Below are 23,872 nucleotides of genomic sequence, written 5' to 3'. Positions count from 1 at the left end.
CAAAAACATTTGGTGGAGCAGCACAAGGAGAGGTTTTACAGCTTTCTCTTTCAAAGCTGAAGACTTCCAGAAGGAGTATTTCAGATGAAGCCAGGGACCTCAGAAATAGTTTTAAGAGTAATCCAAATAAAATGCACTTCATACTACTTCCATGGGAGCTTATAATGATATTGTAATTAACTCAATTACACCACAAGATTAATAGCCTTTAAAACACTCCCAGTCATTCATTACTGGCCTAATTAAAACTCTCTTGGTGCTGAGCCAGCAAGAAATAAGAAACTACTTGCTAACTAACCATATACAGTTATATATGGTATTATCTTTCTCATGCTGTTGGTTCCCATGTTCACAATTCAGGGAGCTGTCAGGTTTCTTTTTTATAAAAATAATATCAAAGACAGAAGAAAAATGGACAAGATGCCACTTAAGAGGCTTCAACATCTGCAACAGCATCCCAGCTCACTACAGCTAGCCAGTTTATTTCTAGTTTTGCTGCAACAGTTAAGGTCTTCTACAATAGCAGATGCCTTTCCTCCCACACATCAATTAATTTGCAAATGCACTAAGGTTGTAGAAATAATGAAGTTCTGAATGCTGTTCTATTGGCAAGTTTGGCTGTCAGGAGGTGGATGCTGTAGGCGAGGTGCTAAAATGTGCTGCTGATATCTGCATGCCAAAGGAAAGACATGGCTCATGAAAATTGGTCGACAGCTAGAAGGGCACACCAGTTATTTTATTTACCCCTCTCTCACTGGAACCAAAAGGAAGACATCCTTTCTAAAAGAGTTTTGTTGTATTTATCTACATATTTGTAACACGCTGTTTACCATGAGATCTGAGCTTTTGTGCTGACCCAAAAATATTTTATATTTGAGGAGAAAAGCAATGTTTGTTCATGTATTGTTATATATACTAAAAAAGTTACATTAAAATTAAGGTTACAATTTAATTCAATAACTAGGAAATGCCTGAATTAATATTGCCTATACAAAATATATCAGTCTGCTTATGCTAAGAATTCAGACATTGATTACATGCTTCTTTCCAAAGGACTTCAAATTACCACAGTCTGCAGGATTACATGGATGAAGAAGCAGTTATCCAGCACCCATTTTCAAGCATAGAATGATATTTACAGTGTTTCACACAATGCCCACACTTCTCTTCTCAGATGTCTTCTATGATGTTCTCCGGCTTTATCTTGTTTCTTTACAAATACTGTTAAATTTACCTTCAGAATTTTCATTTCACTCATGGCAAGGCTGGAAACCTCACTTCCATCTCCTGAAATAAGTGAATACATGGTAGCAGTTCACCAATACTTTTCTGTCCTGATCAGCTGCTAACAGGAACTGAAGCACATCTTGGCATCTGTTCACTGAAAGTAAGTTAAACTGAGATTCTGAACTTTCAAATTAGACTTTGAGGACAGCATGTTCTCATGGATACAGACCCTTATTATTCTGAGCCACTGAATTAGAAGGTATATAGCTAGTGAGCACAGAACAGACAAAAGAAAGGTTATGGTTAAGAGCCTGGCCAGTTGTTACGAGTTTGTATCTGCAACAAGCTCTCTAGGAAATATTAAATCAATCTAAAAGCATCTTTGGGAACACTTTGTCTTGTCTCTTACCTCATTCAAGTGATTTCTGTGTTTATACTTCAGCAAATGTAGTCAGAAGCACAAACTATGTATGCACTCACCTTTCAGGTCTTCCAAGAAAGGTGAATCCTGTCCTATTCCTCTCCAGTTCTTCCAGTGCTTAATTACTATGAGTGTTTAAACCATGTACCTCAGCTGCAGTCTGAATTTGTTGAACTACTATTTTCAATTACTGAATATTTTTTGGTTTTGCTTGCTATAATGAAGAACCCTCTTATCTACTTCCTCCCCCTCAATAAGGATGTTGGTATGAAGCAAGTGAGTCATCCCTTAGCTTCTCTTTTAGAAGCAAAATAAACTGAACTTGTTTGATCATACAGGAGCAAAGGAACCCAGAGGCTTTTGATCAGTTCTCATGTCTCTCAACTAGAAGAACCCAAATTAACAGGTACCTAGACAAATGGTAACTGATTAGTTTCACAAATAAAATAAGGCTTAAAACCATTTTCAGGTGTTAATAACTAAGCATGCTATTAGCAGGGGTACTAAGAGGCAAGGAAATGCATTGTTACAAATAAATTATTTTCTGCTTTTCAAAATCTGCAATTTTCAGGCTGACCTTGTCCCTCTAAAATTTGTATAGCATCTTCAGTTCCAATTTGTCATTTTCCTGTGGGGCAGGCAAACCTTCTTATGTTCTGTATTAAATGCAAGACACCTTCTTGGCATGATCTGCAATATTAATAATATAACAGTACAAATTTCAGGAGCAGCAATGTAGCATCAACACACGCATACCTCCAGAAATGGAGATTTAACCATGTATAGCACGGAAATCTTCAATACATCATGGGAGAAAAAGCAGGTCTAAGACAGCTCAGACACAATTTGAGGCTTCCTCTTTTGCCATGCAAACACATGACCTTGTTATGCTTCACAAGGTAACACCAACATAGCTGATGCAAGAAAACATACGCTTCTCTTTACTGGCCTCAGAATAGGAATAGTGGAGAAAAAGAATGATCCTCAGGGCCAGAGCCAGGTTTCTGAAGACAAGACTCGCAGCTGTCACTTTATTCAGCACAAAACGTCCCCACCCACACAAGCCTTAGAGCATTCCTATCATTTCACTGCCACAACAGAATTTGAAAAATAATTTTTTTGAAACTTAAAAACACCGCAGATTCTTTAGCTAGGAATTTGTCTGATGTATTCAGAAGACCTGTAAGACTGAGCCATTTTTACGTTGCTGGGGGACACACTTAAAACCACAGGAAAACCCAAACGATTAATTTTTATGGATTTCTAAGGAGACTGACATACATCTGAATTCTCATGCTGTCTTGCAGTCACTCTTCAACAACCCAGTTGCCACTTAAATGTCTAATATCTAACCCACAGACATTTCAGCTCCTTATCTACATCTGGACACAGCTTATTTCTGCATCTTGATAATCACTAAGAAAATCTTATGGGCTCAAAACACAGCACTTCATCAGTCCCTCAGTCTCAGGCACCAGGCAAACTGACACTCAGTGCTTTCTGGACTTCATTATTAATGAAGTAAAAATTTCAAACATTAATTGATCACTTCAGGTTGTCATCACACACATACACAGAAAAAAGATAAAGTGGCTGGCCATGGTGGCTTATCTGGAATATTTATTGGAGGGTAAATTAAGACCAGTAATGACCACAGTACAGAGGCTCAAAGCCTTCAGCTAGGTTTGAGCTGTCTGATGATGTATTTGCAATTCATAGAGGGAAGAAATGCTTTCCTTGCTGTTCAATCCATTTTTTTGGTATGTTATCAGAAGCACCTTCATGTGAGGAAGTTGTTCATAGGCTGGAAAATTCCAAAAAGTCCAGATGACTTAGGGAAATGACACCAACTTCCTTACACACATTTTCCATTGCAGCAATATTTCAGTACCACCTTTTTATAAACTGGTACCCATCTCATCAGCTGCTTCCTATAAAAATCACAATGCACCCAATATACGTGGCCTGCTGCCCTCCAAAACTTGCTGTTCCTGAAAAGACACAAAATGCTGTACCGTTTATTCTCACTCATTCTTAACTTTCTCCCCTCAAAAGCACCTTTCTCGTCCCTTTCCCCTCTCTAAAAAAAAAGAGCTGCTACGTTACAGTTGGCTTTTGCGACAGACACAAGATGATAAACTCAGCATTAAGTTTTCCAAAAGAATCCTCAATTCTTCTGCAGTGCACGTACGTACACAGCTAAAAAGGATCTTTCTGAATGAGATCATCCCATCAGCACTATGACAAACTGGTGTGCATTTAAGGAAACTGGGGCGGGATGGGGAGCAAAATACTGCTTTTTCCCAACCATCATTTTCTAACTTGTTTCTATCACTTCTCTAGCTACAAAACCACTTGTAAATGAGGACACTACCTACCTACCACCCCAAGTTTACTTTATCAAGTCAATAACTGAGCAGCATGAACGTCTGACAATGCATTCAACTATAGTTTTTGCCTGAGGCACTAAAAAAAAATAATAAAAGAGCAAGGAAAGCTTGTAAATGGTGCTGAAATGCTGAAGCTTTGCTGCTGGCACACTAGAACAGGGACAAATGAAAGCTACGGAGCAAGTATTATAAATTACTAACAAGCCTAATGCTTGGACAGTAAGGAAAAACAGATGGTTTTGCAATATGGGGACGGCTCCTCGAAAAGCAATCAGCAGGGGGATGCTGCAACAGTGTAGTAGCTTGTCTGAATGTGGCAACAGCCAGAGCAAATGGAATTGTATCATTTTTGGGTATAAAACAAAGCAAAATCAAACCAGAGTAGAACAAAACAAAAGCAAACTAGAGTCAAGAAGAACTTCCCCTTACAGTTAGCTTACATTCCTTGGTAAAACACAGTCTGGTTTAGTTTTTTTCAGACAGTCCGACATAGTTTTGTGCAAATAAATGAGCCTGATCCACCCCTCACTAGCAGTACTCCTGTCCTGTCCCCCTCCCAGGAATTCTGCATCTCACTGAATGACTCTGAACGTCAGCTACTTAGTTCTACTTTTAGCTCTGCTTTAAATAAAAGTGTGCTGAGTGCAAGATGCATAATGAAGGCTCAAAACCATGGAGATGGCGCTGACTGCAACTGGGCAGAACTACCAAGCTGTGGTGGGTTTATTTTTTGTTTTTCATTCTAACAGACTTATTTAATTTGTGGAACAAAACCAAAACTCACCAAGTTTCTAGCCACAGGCTGGAGCTGACAAGCTGGCTGGTTTCAAATAGAAGTCCTGTTGAGGCCTTGAGGACAGATTCAGAGACAACAGTCTGAGTGCACATGCACACAAACACAAGAACAGGTGAAAGACTTTTCCACAAATGGGCAAGGACATCAAACTGATTTGTTTTCTTTAAGTGTTACATTTCAAGGCCATCATAACTAAGCCATATAGCAGTCATTCGGACCCTTAATGACCTAAAAATCCAATCTGCAACTTTCCAGAAAGGCCAGATTATTATAAACTCTGACACACACTTTGTAAAAGAAACATGAAAGCACAAGTTTATTATTGCTCCCAGTGAGCAACCAAATATTATTGCTCTTCAAAGTAACAAGTAAGAAATTAAAGAAAATTCGGTTTAAGGAATATGCTTTCTAAACACATTACTCCCGGACTTAAAACTGAGAAGCACACTGTACAACCAGAATTAGAACAGAGCCTGCAAACTAATTATCTGTATGTACCAACAGGACTCCCAGTCACAGCATTCTGCCTGCCTCCTATTGCTCTTCTAAAGAAAACAAACTATTAAGATTTGATTAAATACCTACTTTGTTTAAGGATTCTTGATAAAAAAGGGCTTTTTTTCTTCCCCTGTTCTAGTGGGTATTTTATATTGGCAAATGATGGATCCTATATTACTGTTTTCATTCAAAACAGCAATTTGCTGCTCTAACCATCAAACTGAAGAAAGGGAAGGATGCTAGAGCCCTGTGAGTTGAAGGGAACACAAGAGCAGAAAAAGGTATCAAGTTTGCACAACACTGTAATAATGCTACTGACAGGTTTTTTATCTTGCAAACTACCTTCCATGCAGAACATTCTTTTATAACCTGACAATTCCCTGTAGCCTGGAAGCTTCATGAACGCCTCGTGTATTCTTGTTCTTAGCCTCTTTGAAGTCCCTGCAAAAATGTCTTTCCGACCTAATAGTCGGAAAGAAATGCAGCTGCATCCATGAAATTAATAACCACATTTACAGTACCCTACACTTGCTACTTCCACACTTTATAAAATTCATTATTTCCATAAGTACCCTTTTAATGAAGACAGATACCATCAAGGTTAAAAAAAAAAAAAAAAGTGGATTTAAGCAACTTGAAAGGAAACAAAAAACAAATCAGTCAACACACTGTTTGACTTCATCAGCCATTGAGAAAACCAAAAATGATTCTGCTGCTCCTCTGATTTGGTCATGCAAGTCTGAAAATTTTGCCTGGTCCATTATTTATTTAAAAATACTCCTTCCATACTTCCCATAAGTGAACACAACACATTATTTTTCCAGAATTTACATTGTGGCTGACAAAGCAAAATACACAGTGATGTTAGAAGGCCATCAGAGCAACAATCTCTGAAAAAGGCCACCTTAAATAAAATGCACACTAAATATCTTCTCAGTTCACTCAAGCGAAGTCTTCAGCCACTGCTGTATGCCAGTGTCTTGTTTTAAAAGCAGGTCATGGATGCTTACAGAAAAGCCCCAGACCCCTGATGTCTATACATCTGGGAATTACCACATTTTGCAAGTTAGCACATAAGAAAATGCACTAAGGACTACACTCTGAGCTAATTTAGACTCTGTGAGTTCTACTACAAATAACCTTTGCAAAACAGTTAACATTCCCTACAACAGATTCTTTTTTGGGGAGAGTGACTCTTTTTGAGTCATCTTTCTGTGTACTGTGAATGCAACAAAACCCTTACTATAGCATGGCCATCATTAAATATGCATTTATAAGCTACACAAAAGCACAAAGTTACTTTGAAATATGTCTAAACATCAGCTAGAAGTATTTGCAATGCAGGATCCTGTGATCAGAACAGTCCCCATGCCTCTGAAGTCTTTTTCTCCTCTGTTGCTCTGTGGAAGGTTCACATAGAAGGACAGCAACTTCAGGAGTACAGGGTAAAAGTGAAACTCAAGAATGAACAAAGTCCTATCAGATAAATACAGTAACAGTGTGGTTCATGAGGGAAAGATCTGGAAGAATAATGTATTTTGGTTTACCAACCTAAATAAAATCTTTTTCTCCCCCATCCTTTTTCACTTCAGGACTCCTTTTGCTTTGTTGTGGGGAAAATGAATTGTATCTGAGCAGGTGAATGTTTTATGTCTCTGCTGCTTTCAAGTCATGCAACCTGCTATGGCAAAGCAGCTGCCTCATCTGGGCTCTTGAAAAAAATTAACAAAAAAATGTATTTATCTCCATAGGCAGATACAGTAGCCCATGACATGGAAATATGACTCTGAAACCCTATTTTTACCAAAACCTTGTATTCCAAAGCTGCTTGGTCTCTGCAACATTAAGCTGCCATGAGAAATGCTACTAATGAGATGTTCTTTTGACTCCCCACAATCAAAGGTCTCCATTTGTTCAAAGGGTGCTGCCAACTCTTCTGTCTCTGCTGCAGTTTGAACAGACAGCACCAGCCCTGGGATGCATCAGCTCTAACAACTGAATGATCACCTAACAAGACAGTTAGACTGCAGCTTTCCTCACAGCCTTCCCCTAAAAAAAAAAAAAAAAAAGATTTGTTTCTTCCATTTTACTGTAGTGTTCCATATTTCCTCCTCTCCACTCCAGGTCTTCCAAAGGGAAGCTTTGGGCTTGGAGGAAATACAACTAACTAGCTCCCTCATCAAGAAGGGAGAACAAACACATTGACTTGTGCCCTTTATGTATTGATGCTCTAGCTGAGTAAATGAAGATGTACAGGGGGAAAGCAAAGAGTACCAGAAGCAAGTATACAACCCAGAAAAGCACAGTAGCAATTTTATATCTTCTTCAATCTTCCTGAAATGTGATTACAGTTGACCTTTAAATCCACTGGATCAACTAATCAGTTCTGCTGGAACAACACTATGTGTGATCTAAGAGCGTAGTCAAAAAACTTCCATTGGTTACCTGGCATAGTCATTTTATTTTGCTGTAAAAGTTACCAAGATTTGTCTCAATTGATTTTAGTTGCAAGAAAAACACATCACCAAAACTGCAGGATCAGCAGACAATAAAGGTCTTAGCTTTTTGCAGGATGAATGCAATATCAATAGTTATTAGGATGTATTCATACAAGGTACACAAGAGGGATGGAAAGAAGATGCTAGTAATCTCACTTAATCCTAAAGCAGCCTCAAGTCAGGTTCTTTAGGCTGTGGGAAAAAAATAACTATGCAAGGAAGATGATAAACACTTCAAAGTATTTGCCAGGCAAAATGGTGAATTTGAAACTGAAAATATATTTAAGAGCTCTTTAAGTAGTAAAGCTTTTGTGTCCTGTTAGATGTTAGTTTTATTTCAGATGATAAATTGTGCTTCAACAAAATAACTCAAAAGGGTCTTCTAGATGGTATTCATCCACAGTGGGATCAGAAGCAAAACCAGCAAATCAACAGTGATTCTACTTGGATGAATCCATCTCCCAGATTACACAGAGTACTCATTCTCTACCCCCATCCCCATTTTATAGATAGGAAAAGAGCAAGGTAAGGACAGAGGAAAGAAGAGGCTGTACAACTCCAGAGTCCATCCAGTTCCTTTATAACCTCGGTGACACAGCCACTCCTGGAACTTTCACCCTTCCCATCAGAAATGTCCACACACAGTATCTTTGTACACTTGTGTTCACACAGCCAACTAGACAGCAAGTTATTTTATGTAGAAAGTCATTAACTCCATACAACAGGCAAGGGTGTCCAAAAGATTCAGAAAACTGAAAATGAAAGGTTAGCTCTTGCTTTATCAGGCACAAGAGAGCTTCCAAACTTGATCGTCTCTCTGATCTATGAAATCTCTACAAACGGCTTTGGAAGAGACACCAAGCAGTGCAGCCAATTAAAAAAAAATAAATGGCTCTGTGCAAACTGAAAATGCTACACTGAAAATTCTGAAAATACAAGATCTAACTCCAGAGTAAAACTGAACCATAAGGCAAGCCAGAGAACTTGTTAAGTCTGAGTGCAGAGACAACAGCAGAGAAAACTCTAAATAGAACCCAACTGAAAGCATATGGGTAGGTCTGGGAACATTAGAATAAAAATCTAACTAATGGTAAAACACACGGTAATGTTTTTCTTAAAATTCAGCTTGGAAGAGAAACATACATCCAGCCTGACTGAGGGCTAACCTTAGGGGGAGGAGGCAGCTATTATTTCTCTAACTGCAGCTGATTTGATACACGAGTAAGGTTTTCTCTGAATGAAGAGCTCTTTCAACACAAAGACAAGCAACTTCTGAAATGAGGCAGGGCCCAGGAACTGCAGTAGTTGAGAACGTCATGATTTCCATAAAAAAACCCTGTTTTGCAGAGATTAGGAACAGCTGTTTCAAATTGAATTACACTAAAACTGGAAGCAAGCTGTCAAGACCTAGAAAATATATTTTATACATAAAACAACATATTTGATTCAGCTGTTTTGTCATGATGGTCAGCCAAAAGAGGGAAATAAAGTAACATTTTGAGATTCCAGACGTGGCAAAGACTCTCATTTTTAACACCATGTAGATTTAATCCTTTGAGCATTTGGAATAGGAAAATGTCAAACAGCTCATATCACAGATTCTTAAAACCACAGGCAGCTTAAAAGAGTTTAGAAACCTGAGGACCCTTTTTCTCTTTTTACTCTAGTTCACATTTTCTATATCTTTTATAACAGTAAAAAGATGCTGCGATAAGAGAAATAAACTCAGTTGCTGTTGACATGAAAAGATTTAAATAATTCCCTTTAGCTCACCATTTGTGAGTAACAGTACTCACATACAGCTCCTTTTTGGGCATGCCTGCAGATCCTAGGAGGCCTTTAGTGGCTATTTTAAATATCAATTTCTACAGGAATTGCAATTGCATATAATGGAGAAGCAAATACATCTATTTTAGAATATACTGTAAAATGTCACATCTTGATATAATTTATTTGTGCCTAATGGCCCATGCAGTATACAGAGCACCTCTTACACTACTGCCAGCTCCAGGAGCTTAGAGAATCCAAATACAAGAAAATTCATCACAAGTGGTGATGGTTTTGAACAGAACTATTTGTTCTGAAGCCCAACTCTGAACATCAAAGATCCCTGTGATTATATGACATCCTCAAAGATGTAGCTATTATACTCAGCTTTCCAACCAAATCTAAAGTAATCTTGAAAATATCCTTAGTATTTCAACATGGTCATTACTCTTCATAAGAATGACTTCTACTAATTCTACCCAATAAGTATATTTTTTATCACTGTCAGCTTGTGCTGTCAGTGTATGTGCTGCTGAAGAAGAGGCACCCAGGAACAAGCTAATTCATGACCACATAAAAAATATGCATTTTTAACACATTAAGACACTGGGCAAGCATGCAGCTGCTGTCATGCACCATTTCAGCTTTCAGATTACTCCAGTCTAGCTTCAGGCACTGCACTTGAGCACTTAACATCTCAGCAAACTCAGTGGAGCACCAGAGCATGATTGAATGCTTCACACTGAGCCAAGAACCTTACAGAAAAGCACAACAAGGTAACTGTTACTCAGGATACATAAACTTTTGATCTTTCTGGGAAAAGATCAAAAATGTGGAAGACCAGCATCTTGCAGAATCAATCAGATTTCATTAAAACTTCTTTGATTAAACCAGAGGACATCACCTTCTACGTGTACTGTAACAGAACAAATGTTAGTGGCTAAAAGATTTTTTTCCTCCTTCTTTCTTTTTTGTGCAAGTGGGAGCCCTACCTCCAGGCATTTAAAATGAGATGGGGCTAATCCTGTATTGGCAGAGAAAGTGATAACATACACTCTACATACATCATCTTTATTTCTAGAACATCAGGATTTTACATCTCTAATTGCATTAAATGTTAGCTCACACCAAGATGTACCAGCAACAAACGGAGTCAGGAGTGCTGGATATAAAACGGCTGCAACAATTTTTGCCAAAATGTACATTTCCATTAAGCCAATGATGAGCCAGTGGTCTGAGCTGCACTGTTGATTACATACTGCTCCTTTCACAGTTTATTTTCAATTTTATTAGCTTTTAGGTGATTTTCATGTTTTGTAGCCCAGGTATCAACAGAATCTGATTAAGATAAAATGGAAAATTATTGAGTATTGCTTATATGCAATCCCAACAATCAAACCAATCACTCTGTGAATTATCTGAGGGGGCCAAGTTTAGTAACTCCAGGAGAGACATTCAAAAAAGATTAGAGTTGCACACACTTTTGCATTAAAAAGAAACAGCAAATAAAGTCACAGAAAAAGACCTGACAATAATAGTAGAGACCAACACGGTGACATCATTAAATTTTCCATTTTCTTTTATATCTTCGAGAAGCTATAAAAAAATCTTTTCTGTATAAATAACAACAATGGGATACTTATCACCCATATCAGTTACTTTATATTAGTGTTTGTATTCCTTCAGTGCCCTTCTTATGAAGGTCCACAAATGCTTTACAAACATTTTGATTTGCCTCAAAGAAAGCGAGACACAACTCTGAGTCTCTGAAAACATCTCCTGTGCTTTCACAGTGGCCACCATCCCCTGGATAAGTCAGATTTCACCACTGAGAGCCAGTACAGCACGCACACATGAAATGGAAAGGAATCCTGGCTACCAGGGTTTCTTACAATGCTCTTCTTGTTCTGTGGTCCTACCTGTTCTTCAGTCCATTCCTAGGCAACATGGATTTCCAGTTACACTTTGGTTTATTTCTTATCTGCTAAAAGTAAAGCCTTTTCTTCCAATCTAATGGTTATATCAAAACTTACTCATCTACCTACTATACTGTGCATGGCATATTTTAGTTCAAAATATTTTAGATTTCCAAAGCAATGCCAGCTTAACCTATTCCATTTGATGACCACATTGGACAGGTTAGAACAGGGAAGTGACCACTGACTTCCAAGTGCCATGATCCAGCCATCCAACATGAAGTGTAGAAGAGTTCTTGCAGAGGAAAAAAAAGGACTTAGGAGAGGAAGAATGAAGAGTGGGCAGAAGTGTTTTGGTTAAAATAGAGCAGCATCAATCATTTCCACCCCAAAATAGGCTACCAGCTAGAACATTAATACTTATCAAAGGAGCAGGGGGGAAAAACCCACTCATTAGCAAATAAAGGTGTTGCCAAAGCATTAAATAATTCCTACCAGCTGACAAGGGGGCTGTGATTTATAATAGTATGTATTGATACATCACTTCCCATAATTAGGAAAAGTGAGACTGGTACCGCTCACAGCATTATTTTGATCAGAGCCTTGAAAAAATACTGTTGAATAACAACAAATACCAAGCACAACAATAGAAAACCACCCTATCATGCTCTCAATCTGCTTCAGGTTTGAAACAAAATATTCTAGTAAAATCCAATAAGAAAGGCAGTTTGGACACATGTAACCCCATTTCACAATAGCAGCCGAGTGTGAATGAGTACTATTTTAATTCTGGGAAGATTACAGATACAAAACATTCAACATATCTAAGAAGACAGAATCAAAGGCCAATTTTTTAATTTTTTTTTTTTTTTTAGCACCACTCTTATCTTCCTGAAGTAACTAACTAACCTTAGTCTACAAAAACATCAACAAAATCCAACTAACCTGCAAAGGAATTACCCTGGCACAAAGCAGCATTATGTGGCAAATTCTCACCTGCCACAACATTTCTTTTTTCCAAAGAAAATGGTAGTTTTCATTTCCTTTCGTTCCAGTGATTAGACGTCAAAACCATTTTTGTAGTTATACATGGTACCAATGAAATAGCTAAGGTAGCCTTGGGTTGCACTTTTGTTCAAAAGCAGCCCAGAAATCACAGGCCAACAAACACAAGAGTCCAGGAGCTGAAGATTCCAGAAATTCCCAGCTGAGGAGGGAAGATTCACCCTCCAAAAAGAAAGTTAGACATGACTGAGGTTATCCATCCCGCAAGATCTCTAGGGACAATAAAACCCAGCCAAGACACAGCACTTGGTGATTCTGCCTTTACTTTTACTGTTACCTTTATTATTACAAAGTTCCCTATTTCATTATGTCTTTCACTTTTTTTTTTTCATTTCAATACATTAACTTTTCTTTTTTTTTTTCAACTATCATTGCACAGCTCAGAGACCCTCTGAAAAATGACAAGTCTACTTTTTTTCCTTCTCCAGAAAAGTATACACAGATGCTTCTGCTCCATCTCCCTCCCCTTTACATTCTGGATTTTGGTACAAGCACTTGGTGCTTTTTTTCCAACACTGGAACATCAAAGATAATTTGCACACTACCTGAATTTGCCACCACTGACATTGCTGGTCACTAAAATCACCCCTGTAATAATAAAAGTCAATATTCTCCATGCAGACAACTGAGCAATAACTAATAACTATGGCAGTTGGAGGCAAAGAGGTAACCAACTGTTATCTACTCATATTAAAAAAAAAAAAAAAGTTAAGAACACATTATTGTAATTTAGGACAGCAAAGGCATTTCACAAAAAAAATTACCTAAAGCTTACCCAAAATTAAAAGTCCATAAAGGGCATCTTTCCAGATTGCCATACAAACATTAGTCACTGCCTGTATAATACTTGGCATCCACAAAACATTTCTGTCCAACAAACCCAATGCACATGAGGCACATTTACACTAGAAACTCTCCCAAGAAGTAGGTTAAGTATCATTATCCTATTTTAACTGCAAGAAAAATGAGGCACAGAAAACCACGTATCCTGTTCAAGGTTACAACAAAAATTGGTAAGAAAAGCAAGACTAGAATCCAAGTGGACCCCATATTTTGTGCCCCACGTACAAGAAAACACCAGTTGCTTTATCATTCCTTTTTCCAGTGACAGGAACATAAGCTCCCATAGCTCATGGGTACAGGAAAGGAGACCCCAGACAGTAATCCTCAAGAGCCTTTCTGCTCTGGTTCCCTCTATGAAGCCCTGGTTTTCCCCATACAAAGCAGATTAAAGTGTGCTCTTCAGAGGCAACAGATACCCTTGCAGGGACTTGTCACTTTGCTTCTATTAAGATTTTTAATTTTTTTTCATGTGTTCCCTTCTGTAAGCAAACCAAGGGAACTGGGTCACTTCAAGTCTTTTAAGTAACTTCAGAGTTTCTGCTCACTGAGAAACTGCACCACTAACCCTTCCTACCCCAGCAAGCACAAGGGAGCTTCCAGATCAGCCTCCAGGATCACTGGGCAAGCAGATGATGGAGTTTCCCTCAATGCCACGCATCTGTCACTGATATTACACTGCAGATGAAAAAATAATGTGAGTGGATAAAAAGGGTGGTTGAATTCTTAGCAGAATAAGCGAGCTCTCCGAGCAACAGCACATCACTAGATTCTGACACCACCCTTCTTGTAAAAAGACTCCTGAAAAGACAAAATCTTGGCCATCTTCCTGAACTTTCAAAAAAAAAAAAAAAAAAAAAAAGCCAACACAGTAATGCAGTTACATTGTCCATACTACAGTAAATTTAAAATGTTTGAGTGACTCCAAACTTTAAAATTAATGTTCCTTGGAATTAACATTTCAACAATCAAGTTGAACCAAAAAACAAACAAAACAACAACAAAAAAACCCAACCTATTTCAACAGCGTTCCTCTATTATTACAGTTAACAATTAATGTAATTTATTGTCATTAAACTTGATATTTGTGTCTAATCAATACTAAGGTACCAAGGGCAGTCATAACAAGTCTGGACTTTCTCTACAGGCTCTATTGATTTTTTTTTTCTCCAGACCTACATGAAATGCAATTTACACAAATCATTTATCAGGAAACACATCAAAATAATTTAATAAACAAAAGCTACATATTCCTTTTCTCTTCTGTCTTGTGACAGAAAATCATTTTAACTCATTAATAGTAATTACCTCAACAGTTTGATTTTATATTTATGTAAAAACAAGAGGAAGTTTCAGAGCAACAAATTTAAACCTAAATATTTTGAAGTATATTTCAACACACAGTTCAACAGAAATTGTTTTTATTTTTTATTTACCAGCCTATTACTTTTACATAAATTTTTGACAACTCCTGTCCAGGTTTCCTCACTTGAAATATTTACAATACACTGAAACTGTGAAGTTTATGCAAGTTGCCATCATCTTTCTACAGATGACTAGAGTACATAATTTTATCTAAACCCTACTCACCCAGAGAGTCATCATCAGAAAAGTTGATTTTTTTCTTTCTGCTTGAAGTGGTATTTAACATCTTCCCAAACACACGGTTATCATGTTTTTTAAGTATCACCTCATGATGACAAAAAAAATACCAGCACCACTCACATACCCCTACGCACACAGATCCAAACTACGGAAGTGCTGGAATTGGAATATAGCAACTTCTGCAGAAAAAAAGCAGCACCCAGGAAAGAGGAAGGCCAGCAGAAGGGCACTTGTTATACAAGTGTCCTGAAGAGCAAAAGAAGCGAGTTATTCCTGTGCTCTGTCACAAATATGATGTCACATCTCTTTTTTTTTTAGAAGTCAAAACTTAATCAGCTTTTCAGTCTAGTAAGTGACTTTAAAAAAATTCCTTTCATCTAAACTTAGAGCTGATGCCTTCTCTTCTGTGGCAGTTTCCTTCAAATTCCAATTTAAGGCAAGACACAAGCACAGGGAAAGGAGAGGAAAGGCAGCAGCACCCTGCAGATCCAGGCCTGGCTGTTCCCAGCATACAGAACAGAAACCCTGCTCACTGCTACCAGCACCTCCGATTTCAGCTGCTCAGACACAACAATCATTTTACCAACAAAACTCAACAGCTATGAGGTACAGAACTAGGAACACCAGAATTCAACTACAATTACGAAACAGAGACAGTCCCCATGGAAAAAACCTCCTGATTTCTACCAACTTTCTAATTTACCCTTATCTGCATTACCCATACAGAATGATGGCTCATTTTTACCTTATCTAATACTGTATCTTCTGTATTACACTAAAGGGCACATACGAATCCTTCTGGGAAACAGCAGTTTAATTGTAATGAAGAAAACCTACCCTATTAAATAAAATTGAAGTGGAAGGGGAAAAAATTTACAAAGTAGACCTAAACACTGTTCCACGGCTACTACATGCCTCCATGTACCCCAAAGCCAGCAAATAAATTTACTTATATGATCTCTACTGAGACATAAAAGAAGCTCTAAAGCAAAAAAGACAAAACATTTTGCTCTTGCAAACTTAAACTTCCCACGGTTTTCAGCTGTAGCTTGTGTGCTCCATTAAACACCTGAAAAAGTAGAAGTTCCTTCACAGCTGCATGTGTATGTAATTAATGCATTTGACAAGCTGTTGTGTTCCCAAACAGCTGCTTCCATTACACAGACAACTTTACCATCTGCAAAACTATTGGGTAAACTACAGTAAGTAAATATCAGGATAGCAGGTGCTAATAAATAACAAGACCTGCCAAGGTAACACACTTCTGTAAAGGAAGTTCTAGATTTTTCCTGTTGTAGTTTTCTGTAACCCTGCAGCAGACAAAATTAAGACAATCAGAAACCGAGGAACTTGTGTTGTGACTCACAGGAGCAATGAAATAAAGTTCATTGCTCTAAAATCCCAATTAAATTCAATCATCTCTACTGCACTAAGACAAAGGAATGGGACTTCTCACAATACAGAACCAGCCACAGCTACAAGTATCAATTGCAAGATATAAAACTGACCTTATTATTGTCCTACAAGCCACCACTCCCCGTTTTAAAAATTAAAAGAATGCATTGAAATATGCAACACCAAGTCTGTGTACCCATTTTTCCTACATTTCATTAGGGTGCTTTTGGACTTCCACCATAACCCTGAAACTCCATCTCTCCTCCCCTGGCAGGCATGGGGCTCCTCATGCCATCAGTAATGCATGAACAATAAAAGAGAAAGAAAAATGCCCTTATCTCAGCTCATTAAAAATACAAGCAAGCAAGCCACAAAGGGGTCACAAATTAAAAATTAAATGCAGACAGACAAAGTGTATTGACACATCAGGAGGGCTTTGCTTTGAAGCAACAGAAAACACCAGACACACAATAAGAACAGAGGGCAGCCAAAAGATACAATGAAATAACACTTAATCAAGAAGGGTTATTTAGCAAGGAAGAATTAAGCAGCAACACAGGCTAGCATCAGTAGGGTCTTTTCTGGGAACAGTAAATCCAGCAGCTAATGGCAAAATCTTCTGTCAGAAACGGAGGCAACCTATCCACGCCTGCTGGTAAAGTTCAGAAGAACAATTAGGGAGAAAGCAGATACTTAAACACAACTTAAACAGTGTCTTTTATTTCTGCAGTAAGGTAGAAGTCAAAGACAATGGAGATAAAAGCAAAAAAATACTGGTTTTCCCCTGGAACTGTGTGTGAGAGTGCACAGGATACAAAAACCTCCCCTGCTTTCTGAAATCAGAATCCACTACTACAAAAAACTGCTCCTCAAAGCTCCATAACCCTCCAAGTTAATAAAAATCTCCATTAGTACAACTCTGCCAGAGCTATTTCACTATCAACTGAGTTTACTCTGCTAATGACCTAAAGAAGTAATTAAATCACTGAAGACTCAACTGGATTACCACTTCAGAAGTCTTCCTGTATAAATACAGGATGGCTTTGTATTTTTCCTAAACCAGCAAAATGCTAACAGCAAGAAACACAAGCAAACATGAAACATTTTCTCCATTGCACCTCTACTTAAAAATCCTCCTTGTCCCCCACTTTCCAACCATACCAAATTTCCACCAATGCTGAGTTCTACTGCTTTTAGAAGATGTTAACACATATTTGTATTCTGAAAACCAATACCACTACAGTGGTATTGATACAAACACTATTGTAGTACTCTATTTTACATCTGAGTAATTGGCTGGCTCAATGTGTAACAAGAATTTGCCTACAAAATATTTGTGTAGTCTGAAAGTCTTCCTTACTCATGTATCATAATAAATAATTTAAACTGGAATTGTTTCTTTTAATGCCCTAATATTATGAGATCTATTATTCCTGCTTACTCCTGCTGTCTTGTCTAAGGTTGCTAAAAGCTACAGCTCTGGAATCTCTCACTAGGAATAACTATCATAACAGAAACTAATCCATCTTTGACATTTTGTAACAATTCACTAGTATTTCAAAAATTATTTAAAGAAAGCTTTTAAATGCATATTCATTTAAATAATAATATAAACAGCAGTAAGCATGCCCAAAAAATTCTGGATGGGAACACACAATCCAGAACATAGTAATGCTCACAGAGGAAAACCAATTGCAGTAATGCAATATTTACTTACTTGATAAAATCAGATGTGAGTAGACTATGATCAGGGCACAGAAGGAAACACACCTAATTTCTGTCTAGATATATTCAGCATAAAGTTTTAGGAAGCTGACTTATCCTCATGAGAAAGAAGTTTCTTCCCACAAAAACAATTTTGTTTTTAAAAAATGTAAGAAAAAAAAGGGCAGTAACATTATATGCCTTTTTTTTACATTACTTAAAATTCAATGCAATATATACAACCCAAATACACCAGGTGTGCCAAAGCTGTTCAACACAAAGTTAATTCTGAGACCAAGTTTTTCTCCCAGCAGCAAATGGCATCAAAGAAAAAGGATTTCTGATGTGACAACTTCTGTTTCTTTCCTAGAAACAAGTGGAGGGGTGACATAATCTCTGGATTCTCTGCTCTAACATCCCACAACCCTCTGCTACAGTGTTTACTACTAGATGCAAGGACACACCATACTTTTATTTTGTATCTAGAGGATGCTATACAGCTAACAAAGAAAAGTATTGTTCTGTTAGGGAGTTAACAGCACAGAAAAGTCTCCACTGAATTAAAACATCATTTTTACCCTTGAAAGTACATTGAGGTACACATTACACCCCTGAACTTCATAAGAAAATCTGAGCAACTTTGACAGTCTCAAATACTCAGAAGTCTATAATATCACAAATCAAACATTCTGTAGGAATCCACAACTAAATTACACTGATGTATTCTGTTACCTTATTCGACCATTTGTAGGCTTGAAGAAGTTGGCTGTAAAGAGGTGTTTTGTCCTGAACAGGATCTAGGCTCAACAGTCCACTGTTGTGTAAGGGGTGATTCTCAGATGGTTTCCCAACCAGGTTGCTCAGACGCTCCAGTTCACTGAAAGGAAACAGAGTGGCATTTTTTTAAAGTCAGATTTGCAAATAGAGACACCTGAGATGTACAGTCTCCTACAGGGACAGCAATCATGTGTGAACTCCATTTTATTATCTAAAGGAGTTTTAAATACCTCCCCAATTCAATAAAAAGCATAACCACTCTCATTATCCAAGCAATTTAAAGTGGTCTGTTAGCCATTAAGCTCACTGCTTCTTCAAAGAGAAAGTACAAACCATGGCTTTGGAAGGCAACCTGGAAAGAGTAAAACCATGGCAGGTCCTGTTCACAAGCACTTCCAGGTCACAATGCATCTTCTGAGCAATGCATGCCCCCAGACACTACAAAACTCGGACTTTTTAATCCACAAATGGGCAGATGAGCCATCATTTCATTAGAGAACTTAAAATGAACACTGTCCTTACACACATCTATAAAAGAACTGTCATTAGTCCTAAGCCTGCAGATAGTCCTGCAAAGTTTGTGATTACTCTCAGCAAGTATAAGCACTCCATGGTCTCAGGGCAAGGAAGCATCTTCCATGAGCAATTTGCACATTGTAGACATGTATAAAATACTCAACTAAAGCATAATAAGCACCATTTTCCCATGAAAAAAAAACCCACAGTGAAATGATCTATTATTGCTTCATCTCTCATTTGTCAAACACTACATTTAATAACAACAAAAACAAAGCCATATTTAATTGTATTCCATGAGCTGTAGGAAAGACTGGCTGCTTCACAGAGGTATAAAATTTAGTCTTTCAAGAGACACGACTAATCAGATGTCCTTCCCTTTGACTTCTGAACGTTACATCCTATACTCTGAACTCCAGAACTTCCACTAAATAAAAACAGGATTCAGACCCTTCGAAGGGTGACTTTTAAAAAATCTCTGTAAAGAGAAATACCAAATATCTTAAACTTGCATTTAATGACAATTATGAAAATAAACACCAAAAAAATTCTCCTTTGTCATTATTCCTTCAGGTTTCCATGGCCTATATGCTTGCCAAGCAACTGGTGCTGTAGACACTCATTAATAGTTCTTGACAAAAGAATACAGTAAAGTAAATGTGGCCTAAGCCAAATTCCACTGAGAATAGTAACTTCAATAAATCTTGGAGTACTATTCTCTTGCTACTTGAAATCAGTGCTTCCCAAACACATATTAGAATATGAAATGCTGAGATGCTATATAAATTACAATATTTTGAGGTCATTATGCTTCAAAAAAGATAAACTAAATATACCCCAAAATAGTAAGAAATAGTTATTTTGCAAGGAATCAGGAAAGAAATGGTGACCACAGCACTAATGCTCTGGAGGAGATGGTGGAAAAGGAACTGGTGAAGTTTGATGCTGAAGTTACTCTCAGGAGTAAGGACATGGACTTATTGCAAAGAATCCCACAAGAACTTCACAGCACTGCAATACTGGATGACAAACTGCAAAGCAGAAGAGTGTAAGCATGAGACAAGATAGGTCAGAGCCAATTGATATCTATTAATGTTTAGGAACAAGATTTTGGGATTATACTAAGCAATTCTTTAAAAAGTCACCAAGCAAGCAAGAATAACCAAAGATTTAGAACAGCTTCCACATAGGGAACCATAAAACCTCCTTCATTTCAAAACAAGAAAAAAACAAAGGGATAAACCAGAAGTCTATGAAGTTGTGTACAACATCATTTGCAAGAACGATTATCTACCATCTTCAGTAACAGAAGGGAAGAAGTAGGTAACAAATTATGCTGCCACTATCAGAACAAACCAAAAACCACCAAGTCCTATTAGCCAGCAGGAAACAAATTCTTGTACACAAGACCCTGAACACTACACCTCTGGAGGCCAGAAGATGTGCTTGGGAAGGGTGGTTACATGCTTGTCCTGTCTGTGGATACCTCCCTGGACAGAGCTGATGGTTCCAGAAGGACACAGCCCAGCCCAGAGTCCTCTGGCAAGGACCCTGAGCCTCAGAGCTTTGGGTTTGGCTTGAAACATCCCAGCTCGTGCTTGACTAACGTGTGCTCTTCATGCGTAGTAACTCTCCAGCCCTACAAGTTTCGGAAATTAAATGGTCATTCTTGAACCACTAGATGCTACTGAATAGTCAGAGCTTAAAATAACATATTTTTTTTTCTTATAACAAAAAAAATTCAAAGAACACCAGAAAAATCTCCCTGCAGCCCCGAGCAATCACCTTGCCCATTCAACTCCACAGCAGCTCCTTCTGCGAAACAGAACACAAACAAAACAAACAGGTAACGAAAACAAAACATAAACAAAAAAACCGGTCATGAATATGAGCAGCACTCATCCCTTTGGAAGGAAACACCAGGGGAAGGCGTACGGCGCTGGAAGGAACGAACCAGACCCGTTTTCCCATTTTTTTGCCTGAAACTTTCTCCAGGAGTGGAAACAGCCCTGCGGGAAGCCCCTGAGGGAACAGATCGGAGGGACCCCAGGATTCCTCTCCCTCCCACACCAGCACCGCCGGTCCGGGGACCCGAGGAGAGGGGGGGGGGGGAGAAGCCCGTTCAGGGCCCTCTGCTCACCCCAGGTCGCGGCTGACGGAGTGCAGGCTCTCCTGGAAGGCGGCCATGAAGCCCTTCTCGCGGCCTTCCAGGGTCTCCTTGTTCCGCATCCCATCTTTCAAGCAGTCGAAGACCCGCGTCACGCTGGACCGCAGAGCCTGGATAGCGGCGATGGCCTGAGAGAAGGCTTCCAGGTTCACCCCGGGACTCAGCACCCCCTCCGCCATCTTGGCCGGCCGGGCCCGGCCTCCTCCCCGCCGGGCTCTGGAGGCGCGCGGGGCATGCTGGGAAATGTAGTCCTCTGAGGGGCCGGCGGGGGGCGAGGTTGCGCTCGGGCGGAGCCGGCACACCAGGTTATTACTTTTAAACCTTTTATTCTCTTTTTCCGACCTCAGGGAAGGCTTCAGCAAATCCTTAAGCAAACCCACCGCCTGGGACAGGAGAGGCTGAGGAGATGTCTGCGGGGCCCCAGGGTCTAAGGGCAAAAGAGTGGAGCGCTGGTGTGTGCATCTCTAAAATAACTCTCTCTTTCCTCAAGAATAATTTTATTTCTCCAGTCAGGCGTCCTCTTTTCTTCTATTTTCCTGTGCTGTGCAGCACTCTCTGCTCACAATAAAGGGTATATTCCCACCCCTCCATGCTCTATATCTCCATCTCTATATCTGGTCTCAAGTTGTGCCAGGGGAGGTTTAGGTTGGACATTAGAAAGAATTTCTTTCTGGAGAGGGTGATCAGACATTGGAATGGGCTGCCCAGGGAAGTAGTGGATTCTCCATCCCTGGAGATATTTAAAAAGAGACTGGATGTGGCACTCAGTGCCATGGGCTGGGAACTTCAGTGGGAGTGGATCAAGGGTTGGATGACCTCTGAGGTCCCTTCCGACCCAGCCCATTCTATGATTCTTTGATTCTATATGGATTTTTCCAGGCATGAAACCAGGAAGCCAGGCCCCAGGTCCTGCTGCAGCTGTGTTGAGCTTTAAGAGGGCAAGAATTCTTCTGTAAGCCTTGTGCAGATGCGCAGACTGAACCCAGATGTGCAGGTGAGGCCCCTTGTTGGACGTTGATGTCTCAGCTGTGATCACGGGCGGGACAAGGACATGGATTTCCTTATGGAATACCCACACAGCACTGCCCGGTTCAACGGTGCTGTCATAGCACTGAGCAGTAATAGTTGGATTTTGAATGAGCTGTTTATGTTTCCTGTGCCCCTGCCAGTTATTTTCACCCTTTTGAATACAGCTTAAAAAGAAAAGCAAAAAAAATGAAGTGCTGCACAGGGCAAGAGTCTCTTCGCACAGAGTAAATTACACCACCAGGTTTTATGTTTTCTCCACATGTTAAATAAATAACACCCTCTTTCATAAGGGTATTAATTAAATTCGGTAAGCACAATTTGCACAGTCAGATTATTCAGTCGGGGGATGTTTTGGGGGGGTTCCATGTAAAATGGAAATGAGTAAGACAGATGTGTCAGTGGCCAAGTGAAGCGAGGCTTTGCCCTCTGCTCAGTAACACTCTCCTGTCTATCAGGCAGCAGATACTGAAAACTGCATCTCAGCAATTAAGTGTTTTCAGACAATAAGCAAAGTATTGATAAGTTAAACCCTAGTATTTAGCATGAAGAATAAGAAAATTGAAATTGAAACTGCAATTCCACTTCTCTTGAGCTTCATCATGCTGTTGTATCTAAGCACAAAAGTAAAACAAACCTGGAAGAAGTATCATCTGAAGCAGTGTATTTCAGCCTACTTAAACAGTGAAATATAAAGTGTACTTCAAAGACTCACCAATGGACTGAGCACACTTAATAAGGAAAAAATGAACAAGATAGGAATAGCTTTTTATGGAAAAGAAAACACTGAACCAAATAATGGCAGCCAGAGGCAGAGTGGACAGGACTATCTCCACCTGAGTGGCAACTTGAACTGGTTGGGGATCTATATTAGTTATGCAAGATATAAAATACCTTTCTTTCTTTGGGTTTTAATAGGTCGGTCATGAATGTGATGTGTTATTCTATATACTTGGAGGCTGAAGGATCATTGCTGCATGGAATTATTCTTTTCTCCTCTCACTGCAATGTTCAAATTCTGGGTACACATTGCAGATATTTGTAACTTGTTTTATATGTCACCCCTTGGAAATGGATTCTTATTTTCCATTTCTTGCTCTCTGATGCAAGATTTGTTACTTTTAAATATAGATTTTCAGCTGTTAATATTGCATTTATTTTAACTATCTCCAAGGTCCCCATCATTGTGGTGCCCAAGTGCCAGGATTTCTCATTTTACATTTTACCTGGAACAGTCAAAGAGCTTGACAGTTTTACTATTTTT

The 23,872-nt window shown here is 38.9% G+C and overlaps 1 protein-coding gene across 1 annotated transcript in view; it reads right to left on the bottom strand.

Moving 5' to 3' along the window:
- Positions 1-21,798, bottom strand: part of MED27 (mediator complex subunit 27) — an 85,385-nt gene extending 63,587 nt beyond the window's left edge. Inside the window, exons 1-2 of the mRNA XM_071765972.1 lie at positions 21,556-21,798; positions 18,855-18,999 (exon numbers count right to left, since the gene is read on the bottom strand). Of these exons, the coding sequence (XP_071622073.1) occupies positions 18,855-18,999; positions 21,556-21,761 (351 nt within the window). The 5' untranslated portion in view covers positions 21,762-21,798. The remainder of the gene's footprint in view (positions 1-18,854; positions 19,000-21,555) is intronic.
- Positions 21,799-23,872: the final 2,074 nt, after the last annotated feature.

Source organism: Heliangelus exortis, chromosome 22, assembly GCF_036169615.1.
Source record: "Heliangelus exortis chromosome 22, bHelExo1.hap1, whole genome shotgun sequence".
In the NCBI taxonomy this organism is placed as follows: Eukaryota; Metazoa; Chordata; class Aves; order Apodiformes; family Trochilidae; genus Heliangelus; species Heliangelus exortis.
Note: the sequence above shows the minus strand (reverse complement) of the source record. Positions and strands in the feature narration are given on the sequence as shown.